We start from the raw sequence: 12,056 nt of genomic DNA on the forward strand, positions 1-12,056 counted from the left end.
CAACTAAGCCTGAGACTGCATCTGGCTAGAGGAAGAGGAGCCTTCCTTCTAATTGGCAAGAAGGTGCTGTGTGGAACCAGCTCAGCCCTGCAAACAGCCCCACTCCCAGACCTCAGTCAGCTTGACCCTCATGTGTACCCACTGCAGGAGGCATTCTAGAATGGTGAGCCTTAAGAGAGGTCCAGGGGGCATTAGTGGTTCAGGGCTAGAATTCTTGCTTTCCATACTAGAGACCCAGGTTTGATTCTGGGCCAATGCACCTCCTGTGCAGCCACCACCTGTCTGTCAGTGGAGGCTTGTGTGTTGCTATGATGCTGAACAGGTTTCAGTGGAGCTTCCAGACTAAGACAGACTAGGAAGAAGAGCCTGGTAATCGACTTCTGAAAAACTGGCCAATGAAAACCCTACGGATCATAACAGTCTGATTTGCAACTGATCACAGGGATGGCGCAGGACTGGGCAGTGTTTCCTTCTGCAGTGCCTGTCATCGTGAGTTGGGGCCAACTCGATGGCAGCGAACAACGGCTACAGGAGAGGTCCAGAGGTAAGAGACGTGACCTATGGCCTTGTGGTCTCAGGACGTTAAGCCTATGAGGGTCTGGTCTCCTTCTCGGGGCTGGAGAGCACCTAGCCAGAGCTGATGGTCACCTTGGCATACCTGGTAAGTTAGCTGACCTCTGGTTCTCAGAGTAGTGATGCTAGGGGCTGATCAGGGATGGAGCTGAGTGCCTGCAATACAAAGCAGGCTAGGCTGGGCATCAAAATCTCTGAGTTCTAATTGTGGCCCCACCACTGCTGTTGGATAAATTGTCTCCCCTGACTGGGGCCTGAATTTCCCCATGTGTCAACAGAGATAGTCCCCTGCCATTCCATCTGCCCAGAGGCTAACTGCCCTGCCAAGAGGCTGGGAGAAAGACCAATGAGCTCAACTCGAGAGAGGAGACCTTCCTAGAGGAAACAGGAAGAATGAGGTTGTTTACCTGGGACGTAAGGCCTGGCCCAGTCTGAGGGAGGAGGAGACCGCTTTGTTGCTGTGGAAAGGGGAGAAGATTTGACTGCAGACCTGGGTGGGAGGAGAGGGACAAAGGAACAAAAAAATAAAATCCAGGCCATCTGAAAGACATGCTCTACAACTTCTGAACCATGCTAACTGCCCCCACCCCCTGCTACCTAATCAGGTCCCTCAACCCACCTCGAGTCTTGTGGAGAGGCCTACACGGGCACTGCCAGGCATTGCCACACACAGGTGGAGGTGAATCAGACACAAGGATAAACAGAGATGTAAACAGCAGTCCCCAAACCAGTCCTTCTGCTTCCCGCCCGCCCACCTGGAAAGGTGCAAAGGAGGGTCCAGACAATCTACTCTGGGATCTGATAACCAGGGCTGAAGAAACCCAAGAGGGGAGGAGACACAGCGGGTGACTACTGAGAATTCAAGCTGGAACAGAGGATTTCAGTTTTTCCTGCAGGACAAGTAGCTGGGATGGCTGCAAAGGCCCAGCTGAATCTGCAAGGATGTCAGACCTGGGGGCTGGGGCCATACAGCTTCAAAGGGCAGTGGGCCATTGGCCAGAGACTCATGGCAGAACCAGGATGTTTTGTACATGGGAGCATGGGAGGAAGGGCTGAGAGAGAAGGGAAGCCTGGGCCCCAAGGGTCTGGAAGCTCCACCTGGTGGCATGGACTCTACGGGCTTATTACACTGCCTGAGGACCTCCTTCCCACTCCCTCTCCAGGAAAACTGTCCGAGAAGGCCATGGCAGGTGGCCTCCTCTTGGGAGGGACCCAAGGACCTCTCACTCTCACTGCAGGAATGGGGCCGTCAAACCACCAAAGCAGATAACAGGTGTGGGTCACCCCAACCACTCTGCACAGTGGAGAACCTTGGGGTATCTGCTGTCCCTAAGCTGTTTTGGGTCACTGATTTAGAAAACCTGCTGATGCTGACCTTTATGCTCCTCATTCTAAAAAAGGCAGGGCTTAAGTTTTCCTTATTAAAATAAATGAGCAAGAAAGAAAGTCAGGAGGCCTTAACACTAGTGGTAATTCTAACATTTATATTGCATTTGGAACTGTACAAAGTCTTTTCACATGCACTATTTCAAATAACCCTCAATAACCTTGGGAAGTAGAGTTTTACGATTATCCTGTTTTTATGGAGGAGGAAATGGAAGCTCAGAGTGGTTAGCTACATGTCCCAAGGTTACACGGCCACTAAATGATTTTCTTAACCAACCAGGTTTTTTGACTCCAATTCCTAAACTGTTTTTTTTCCCCCTTTGGATCATACTCTGACCTTCCAAGAATATATAAAATTAACCTTTATCTTCCCTTTCCTATCCCAGGAATATGAGGTGTATCAATTAGCCAAAATAAACACTTGAAAGGAAATTTCAATTATGTTGTCATTCGTCATCATCAACATCATATTCAGAATGCTTTGGAAACTAAAGGTGAGGACTCTAACTGGGCAGGTACTCAGGGAAGAAGGGAGAGTTGTGTTTTGTTTGAATTCTGGATTTCCAAAGCTTCTACCTGGGCTTTGAACAACAGACTTGAGAGATTTTATTTCCCCCATCACTTCTGGCCCTAGTGGGTGGAGATGGGAGACAGTGAGGCAGTGCAGGGTGGTGGCCAAGAGCATGGGCTTCCATCAGACTATTCTGGATCTTTCTAGTAGGTCACCAGAGGCATGATACGGTCGTATCACTTACCACCTAGGGTTATTCTGAGGGGTAAGTCAGGAAAATCACTCAGCAGAGCTCCTGACACCTCCTGCTCAGGAAGTGTTGGCTATTGGTATGAATATTCATATCTGTTTGTTCTCTGCTAGTGTACTTCCCTGCCAAAGAAAACCTGAAAACCCTCTCACAGCCTGTGGGTGGCACTGCCGCTCTACCCAGATAGAGTCACAGCGAGGCTTCCGGAGGTGAGTCTGAGTTCTCGTCCAGGAGGGATTTCCCAGGAATTAGAACTTATCTGGATTACATTTCCCAAGGAGCTTCTCCTTCCTCGTCCCCCCACTCCTCCTTTGCACCTTCAGTCTCAACTCTCCATGAAATTGAAGCAGGAGGCTGGGAGGGAAGGTAAAGAAGGGGACTAGGCCTGGAGGGGCCATTCCAGGGTCTCTTCCTCAGGCCCTGAGGTGCTAGTCTGAAAACCAGAGGGGTGAGTGACCCACTGTGCTCTGCACTTGGGTCCCCTCACCCAGCAAACAGCAGCTAGCCCTTCATTGACTTGCTCCATGTGGAACTCCCCAGGGCTCTTACTTTGCTGCCCAGGCTGGGTCTGAGAGAGCAGGAACTGGGATACAGACTGTAAGTGGCCGGGAACCAGCACCAGCTGTTGTAGTGGATGGAGGGAAGTCATGTCCTGCACGTGGGGAGATAAAGACATCATAGAATTGACTGGCTCAGGGTGCCGGCTCCATCTGCAGACCGCTGGCCTGACCCATGCATTAGGTTGTCTCCAGACTCAGTGTTTGAGGGCAGTGACCTTGCCTTAAGCTCCCGAGCACCCCAGTGTCAAGCACATAGTAGCTGCTCCATTAATCTTGGAGTTGTTACAGCTCCCACACTTGGCCAAGCAGTGCCTTGCAACATGTTGCAACTTAACCCTTGCCTTGTTATTTAATTTATGTGTGTATCAGACCTGTCCCCCAGCTAGACTGAAAATGCCTTGGGGGGCAGAGATTGGATATTACAGATCTCTCAAAAGCTTACCCTAGAAATGACATGCAATTCCAATTGCTCCCCCTGTCACCCCGTTTTTGTTTTGTTTTTTAACTTCAAGCCACTTGATGATGCTACAAGTCATTCCCTGGGGCTGAATCTTTCCTGGAATGGCACTGGCATGGGAAATGGGGGAAGGATCAAGGTATTAGCTCATAATAAAACCAATTTGTTTTAATAGAGAGTCCATTTCCCCTGGGTTTCTCCCACCAGCTCAGGAAATGGGAATACCAATCCCAATGCTTGGGGGACCTGGGAGTCCTCTGCGCAGCAGATCCCAGGACACTGTGCCCCCACTGGGCGGAGCTCAGCTCTGTGCACACAGAGAAGACAGAGTCAGCCCTTGCTGTACGAAGAAGTGAAGGAATGGTTGTACATTCCAGTCTTAAATATTTCCAGACAAGGGGTAGCTCTTTCTTCCCCAGCTGATCCACATCAAGAAGGGGGCTTGCCCCATGAACATGCTACTGTTTCAGGATGCCTCTTTTCTCCCCCATACCAGCTCTCCACTCTAGTTTGGCTTTGATGTAAAACCTGGGGGGAGGGAGAGTGGCCCAATGGGGACAGAAATGTTCGCAGGAGCTGTCACCATAGGCTTCCCCTGAATGTGGCCGGCAGACACCAGGAGCACAGCTGCTAGGCCCACTGTTTTGGCAACACTGGCTCTCTTTTCCCTCAGAGAGGCAGGGACTGCCTCTTCACATTCCTAGCCAAGCTTTACCTTTAAAAGGAGTATGCATTGTTCCGCTAACCCTACCCCAGGCCTCCTAAGCTCTTTCTAACATTCCCTGCAGGGGTTTCTTAGGACAAATACAGATTAGCTGAGTTCCAGGCTTTGAGGCCAAAAACTTTGCAGATGGCTTGAAATTAACTCACTGGCCCAATGAGAATATCAATTCCCTGAAACAGGCTGGTGCTTACCCCAGACATCTGGTTTCCAGACATCATGGTGGGTCCTTGCGACAGGTGGCATGGCCGATGGGAGAGGGTCTGCTGCAGGGAGTCACTGAGGTCCTCGGTTTTAATCTGCAAGCGGAGGCAGGAGGAAAGTGTCAGTCCTGGGCCTCCCAGAGCAGAGACAAATGGAAACTTAGAGAGAAGATCAGGGCAGGAGATGAGTGACGAGTTTGCCAGGAGAGTAAAGAGCTCAGTGCCTCCTGGACTGTGGCTGCACCTCCGACTGATTTCCCTGCCTGTGTGTGCCCTGCAGACCAGGCAGCGGGAAGGGACACATGTGAGCTAGCATTCCAGGCACCCATCTGCAGGATGAGGAACCTACTTAGAACTATGGCTTCTGAACACCATTCTGGGGGTTGTGCCGGTTCATGATGCAGGGCATGCTCTTCCGCAGTGAAGTGGGAAAAGTGAGAGTATTGGAGTGACCTTAAAAACAAAGCTTAATGTATTCTTTTCAATTCTGAGATTATGTTCTCTTTTTTAACCTTTGTGGGGATGGGGGGCAGGGAGAGGAGATGTTAGAATATGTTTGAGATGATAATGATCCTAAATGGTATTTTTTAAAACCCCCTACCTCACAAAGTAAAAACTTGGCAACCCTTTATTGCTCTCCCTCGAATTTTGCTTTTTATTTTCTGTGTCCACAAAGTCCCAGTCTGGGAACCACCAATCTGGAGGACTATCTTTCCTCCATTCCCCACTTGTTTACCACCCGTCTGTGTCCTCTGCATGCAAAGCTGCCTCTACAGCTCACCTGTGTGGCTTTGGTGACAGTCCTTGCCTGTCTCCCTACAGGTAGGGACATGCCTTCCTCACAGCCACCATTGCAGTTGTAGCCTGAGGGGCCCCTGGCAGTTTCCAAACTCTCTCCAGGCTCTACCACCCTTCAGTGATGGCACAAACCACCCACCTGTGGGTTTCCCAGGTGTCCAAGGGCAGGGCAGGAAGTACTGCTTGTGTCCACCCTTCCCCCTCCCTGAGAATGACTACCCTCTTGTAGCTTCTCAGGAAATCCATGGGGGAGGTGAAGCCAAGTGACTTTGAATCCCTATAATATGGCAAGGAGCCCAGGATCTAGGCCACACCTTATCAGAGATACTGGTGAGACCCTCTGGTAGAGACAAGTGGTTGTTTCCCTATCCAAATGGAAACTCTAGGCCATGGAGATTCTGGCTTAAACCACTTTCTTGGTCTACACGGGGAATGTCACTAACATCCTGGAATCTCTCTTGCCTGGATTAGTTTAACCCATTAGTTAACCTGTTTAAGTTCACACTAACAGCTTCGGGTTCAGACTAACAACTATAATTATGTTTAATCCCTGTGGAAAAAAGGTATTTTGGATCACTAAAGAAAGGATTCCTCTTGGTTAGACGGTTAGGAAGATCCCATTGAGTGACATTAGAGAGTGAGATGGGAGCTCATGTCCTAAATATGGTTCCTTGCACATAGTAGGAACCTACTGCATGTTAATTCAGTAAGACATCAACAGAACCTCTCTCTCCACAATCTCCAGTGAGGTACAGGGAGGAAAACATTGAGCAGGGAGCTAGGCTGACCTTGTTTCTGGTCCTAACTCTGCCTCTGACTTACTATGTAAGCTTAAGCAGTCACTAAGCTGCTGTGGGACTCAGTTTCCCCATCTGTTGTGTGATTCCATATGATTCTTTCCCCTTTCAGCTCTAAAATGGAATTACAATTGCTATGCCATAGTGCATTTGGAGACTTGGCTTGTCCAAGTTGCTGCAGTTTTCTTAGCTAAAGCAGATTGAAAGAGCACCAAGAAGCTCTGGCTGCACAGGAATTGGCAAGAAGATGCCTCTTCCAGGGACGGTCTTTACAAATCATTCCTCTCTTCTCCCACCCAAGGAGCAAAGGAGAGAGATTGGGAAGTAGCGCTGTGGGCAGAGAGTTAGACTTTTTGAAAACTCAAAAGGTATGGCCACTGGGGGAGGGGTGTCCATGAGAGCCTCACTCCCTACCACCCCCTCCAATATCCCTTCAGCTCTTCCCACCCAACTTGGTACCTCTAGCTAAGAAAATCTGCTGTCCTAGTTCTGCCCTAGAAATGAGAGTTCCCACATCCTAGATTCTAGGAAGAAATTTGGTAGCAGATTTCAAAAAACTAGAAGTAGATGATAAATGACTTATTTAAAAACAATAACTACCCCTACAACAACTTTAAGTGCCACTCTGAGAGGAGATTTTGACTTAGAAACCCTGGTGGCTTAGTGGTTAAGAGCTACGGCTGCTGACCAAAATGTTGGCAGTTCAAATCCACCAGGCGCTCCTTGAAAACTCTACGGGGCAGTTCTACTCTGTCCTATAGGGTCACTATGAGCTGGAATCGACTCGACGGCAACGGGGTTTTTTTTTTTTTTTAAGTCTTTTTAGCTAACTCCCTTCCCCCCACTCCCCTCTATATCCCCCTCTTGCCCCTGGGGATCCCCCATCTCAGAGAGGGAGAGGTGAGGCAAGATGGAGGAAAGGGGGCAGAGGGAGAACATGGAAAAGGGGAGCTGCAATCACACTGGTGGAGCCCCTGTAGGCAGGTGGCTTGGCCAGCCTCCAGCTCAGAGGAGAGTGGCAGGGCTCCTCATAGACTCATTATGAGCAATGAAGAGATAAGGAGGTGCAGCTATGACAGAGCTCGAAAACATGTGCTTTGCCTCCAACCTCAGTGCTATCTGTTGGAATCAGTGCCAGGTCTTCCTGCAACACTTAATTTCAGAAACCAGCACCATCATAAAAGAAAACTCATCCTTTCATCTGCTTCCTGGATCAATTGCCCTCCAAACTCTTTTGGGGGCACTCTGGACCTCCTAGTTCTGAAAACGAAGTGCCTGGTAGTAGAAAAGTCCTGTGGGTGTGAGTCGGGGGGTTTCTGATAACCTGTGCATGATTCTGCTGTTTTATTGCTTCACAGACCTTTTACTCTTTCATTTTTTTATAATTAATCATTCGTTGGGTGTGAGATGTTGACAATTACCCTAATAAGACAATCCTAAGCAAACCAAATGAAAGACAATAAAGGAGACTTCTTTCTCAATGACAAGTTCTAAAATCTCAGCTGAGTTGGGCTAGTGGATCTCAGAAAGGGCAGAGTTGGAATAAACTCCCATTGCCTATAGCAACATTTCTTGGACATGCTCAAGGGGCTAAGAAACTCAGAAATTATAAAATAAAGTCTATCCCAATTAAAACAAAAAAATCCCCTCTCACAGATGTTGAGTGGAAAAGGTTGGAGCCTTTCCAGGCAACTGGGTGTTGGCTGTGGACTTGGGAGATGAGATAGAGAAAATTCTGTTGGATCCCATTGACTTCTAATATGAGAACCGGAGGCAAATTGGATGAAAACCTGATTTCTCCTGTACTTGTGAAAACACAAGCAAACCCACAGCCTTCCTGCATTCAGGAAGATTGTCTCCGGGGTCTCTTTGGCAGCTCTTCTCACGCAAGTGGAATATTTCTCCAGGCCCTACATGAGATGGGATGGGAGCCACCACAGAGTGCTGAGCTCTGTCACAGCCATGATCATCCTGTCCACCTAATAGACAAGCTTTGTTGGTTCAGGATCTTCTCCACCCACTGAGCTGTGCAAAAGTGTTACACCAAGCCTTGGGCAGTGACCAGGGAGGTAAAAAGGTATCATGTGTGATTATCGTCTCTAATCCCAGTGAACTCCCTGACACCACCTACTTTAGAAAGCAGTAAATTCATTCTGGAAGGAGAGAGCCCCTTTGGAGGAGGTGGAAGCCCTTTAGACATTCCTCCTTGGCTTTACCTCCCAGCCAGGGGATGTAGGGGCAAGTGTTCACCATCCCATGTCAGAGGCCCAGGGCACTTCTGAGATGGTAAAGAGTTATACAGCAAGTCACTGACACGACTAAGACAAGGGAATGGTCTCCTGACCATTGTAGGTAATACAAAATGCCCCAGGGGTGGGGGAGAGAACAGACCATAGGTGATGGAAAAGGTGGTGTTCTGACTTGGATGTACACTTGGACCTCCTAACTAACCATCGGCTTTGGGGTCCTGGGATGGGGCATGGTGGGGCTGGGGTCCTCAGTCTTAGCCCCTTCCCCCATGCCATTTTCACATGGTCCTCTCAGGGGAAAACAGCCCAACACTAATGAATATATCACTGGCGATGGAAATGATCAAAGCTGTTGTCCCAGTTGCATAACTCATTTGTGGAAAGTGTTTCATAAACATTTCACAAGAAGGAGAATTTCAAAGCATGAACATCTCCCGACCTGCCTTCAAATAAAAGGCAAAGTTTTTTTTTTTGGTCTTTTTTCTCCCTCCTCTACACTTCTCCCTAGTAGTGAGGAAGAGTTTCTGTTTTGTAACTGATCTATAAAGGGTTGGCAAATATGTTGCTCATGAAAACACCCGGCAGATATATTCCAGGTGGTGGAATGGGGCAGGCAGGTAACTCATCTCAGGTGAACAGGGCTGAACATCCCGCAAGAGAGGGTGACTGTGTTTTTGCTTGGAGGATGCTCCTCCCCACAAGCCCAGGGCCACAGCCTCTTGGATGCATCTGGGAAGAGCCTAGGGAGGTGGCCTCATCCAGTCCCCGGTCTCCATTCAGACCTATGCTAAACCAGCCTAGATAACACCTTCACCCATGCAAACTGGGATCTTCTCCCTGACAGCATCAGACTTCTAGACAAAGGGGGAAAGGAAAAGAGGTGACATGAGACCCTCTAATAAACATATAACTCCATGGTGGGCTAGAGCCACCTGAAGTTGTTTTGTCCTAAAAAAAACCTTTCCAGAGAGGCATCCTTGTTTTTCCTGCTCACATCTACCCTGGAAATGCAACGTGCTTATCAGTCATGTTGTTAATGCTTTGGCTCCAGTTCTTAGGACACAGCTTTGCGAGTGCCAACACATGTGTGAAAAACCCCATCATTTTAAGCCCATAAACTTTTTCTTCTCCCTCTGGGGTATAAGTCCTTGAATTCCCTAGGTTAAAAAACCCTAGGAAGGGGGCTGTGCCCTCAGTGAGGACCCATCCCTCACAAAGTTTTATGATGCCCAGGTACAAAATGGCAGATTTGGGCAATTTTAACCAGTGCAACTCTTCTCCGCCCCTGCTGGCATCCCCTCCAGTGGGAGCTGCATAGGTGGGAGTTCTCTTTTGTGATGTCTTTGGAGAACCAGAGCGGTCTGGTTCTCCTGGTAGCCCACCTAGGAGACAAGAGGACTTTGGTTGGGGAAGAGTACCACACTAATCTGTTGATTTGCTCACATGGAGGGCCGTTCTGCCCCCTCAAACAAGTGAAATGGTGGGAGGTAAGGGGTGGCGTGGGGGAAGAAATACCGAGCATGGTTTTTGAATCAAACTCTGAGACCCGTATCTGGGCCCAGTGGCTACTCTTGGGAATGCAGCTCATCATCCTACTCAGTCCTCTGCATATACCTGTGCCACGTGACACAGAAGGACTTTCCTTTTCAGAGCTGGGATGATAAAAAGACATCCCAGAAACAAGCATAAGGCTCAGTATCACTCAACACACCTGGCTTAGGGTCCCGTCCCTGCCTCTAACTAGTTGCATGATCTTATATTAAGTTACTTCACTCACTCTCTAGGCCTAGATTATTCCTCTGAAAAAGGAGGGAAATAGACTAGATGAAATCTCCTTACGAAATCTGTAATGTATGAAAGAGAGAGTGGGAGTAGACTCCTTTATGTTTGTTTTATTACTAGACTGAGTTTACAGATGAGAAGACAGGCTTGGAGATGTTAAGAAACTTGCTTAAAGTCACACTGCTGGTAAATAATACAGCGGAGGTTTCAATCAAAGTCTGTCTAACTCCATATCTCCTCTATATGACCCTCTATATCTGGAATAAGGAGCACTGGCGGCACAATGGCTAAGCACTCGGCTGCTAACTGAAAGGTTGGCAGTTGGAACCCACCCAATGGCTCTGCAGGAGAAAGACCTGGAGATCTGCTCCCATAAAGATTACAGCCAAGAAAACCTTATGAGGCACTTCTACTGTCACCCAGGGTCACTATGAGTCTGAATCGACTTGACAGCAGCCAACAACAACAACGATACCTGGTATAGGGAGTATACTCTAACCTATCGTGTGTAATGGAATCAAAATCATCAAGGTAACTTGGTGCAGGTTGTGCCAAGCGCACAGCAGATATTCCTCCTTCCCTATTAGAACTGGAAGAAAATGTAAATATTCTCTGATGCAAACCCTCCATTTTACAGATACAACTCTTGAAGCCCAGAGAGGGGAAGTAACTTGCTCAGGGAAATACAACTAGAGTTGCAGCCAAGCCAGGCTTGGAGACCAATCCAGTGCCATTTAGGATAATCTCCCAACTCCCCATCCAGTGTTGCCTAGTCTGGCTCCTGTAATAACTCAGTAGTATCCCTGATCTCATCACGCTGATGGGATTTACCCTAAGTCAAAAGAAACGTCCCCACTCAGAGAGTTCTCAATTACTACACAAGGTGAGGTTTAAGTACAGGTAAAGCACACATCTGCTTGATATGGTAACAATGTATTTGGTGCTGGACCCAGTTTTCTGTCCTTCCTTGCCTCTCACATATACAAATTAACTCCAGGAGTTTGATATTTGTTCTTTCTCTTCCTCATTATGGGGAAGAGAGGTGAAGCAGAGAAAAGAAGGTGAGGCATGCTGTGAAACCTCATCCCAGTGCTGTCTGACTTACACACACACACACACACACACACACACACACACACACATACACACACACATATGCACACCACCAACTTGTGGTTGTAAAGCACTACACAGACTAGTTCTGTGAGAATCAGCTGAAGAAAACACTTTAGAGATTGAAAAGCACTTTTAAATGTATTGTCACGTATTCTTCATGACAATTCAGTGAGGGGAATAATCTTACCAAACAGTTTTCACAGACGTAGGCGCCAAGGCTCAGAGAACTTAAGTAGCATGCTCGAAGTCACACAGCAAGGAAGAGCAGAGCCTGATTTTACACTTAGGTCTTTGGCCCGCAGACCCTACTCGCTTCTGCCTACCCCGCGCTGTGTGAGGCAGCTTCCCTGGGTCTCCCACCCAGAATTTCTGGACTCCCTGGAGTTACTGAGAAGTGTTTGTCAAGTTCTGCCTCCTCACGGTTTTTATGTTGTTTTTAAGTAGGGTGCCTGCTTGGGGTAAACATTTCCACAAGTGCAGTGTGGGACTTTTTACATGTATATTTGGCCTAAAGAGTTATTGAAAGTAGAGTCTTCAACAGGTTTGAACTGGATTCTTTTTGGCATTTCCTAGGTGCCTTGTCTATGAGTTAGAAGCTTGTCCCTGAATGTCATGGATTGAACTGTGTCCCCCAAAAAATGTGGGTATCAGCT

General features: G+C 48.1%; 1 protein-coding gene across 1 annotated transcript in view; it reads right to left on the minus strand.

The window, feature by feature from the left end:
• The window catches only part of LOC101358345 (POU domain, class 2, transcription factor 3), a 143,444-nt gene that overhangs the window by 20,137 nt on the left and 111,251 nt on the right, over positions 1–12,056 (minus strand). Inside the window, exons 6-8 of the mRNA XM_012558190.2 lie at positions 4,653–4,757; positions 3,270–3,411; positions 981–1,063 (exon numbers count right to left, since the gene is read on the minus strand). Coding sequence (XP_012413644.2) covers positions 981–1,063; positions 3,270–3,411; positions 4,653–4,757 — 330 coding nt within the window. The remainder of the gene's footprint in view (positions 1–980; positions 1,064–3,269; positions 3,412–4,652; positions 4,758–12,056) is intronic.

The sequence above is a fragment of the Trichechus manatus genome, unplaced genomic scaffold (assembly GCF_000243295.1).
Source record: "Trichechus manatus latirostris isolate Lorelei unplaced genomic scaffold, TriManLat1.0 scaffold00143, whole genome shotgun sequence".
In the NCBI taxonomy this organism is placed as follows: domain Eukaryota; kingdom Metazoa; phylum Chordata; class Mammalia; order Sirenia; family Trichechidae; genus Trichechus; species Trichechus manatus.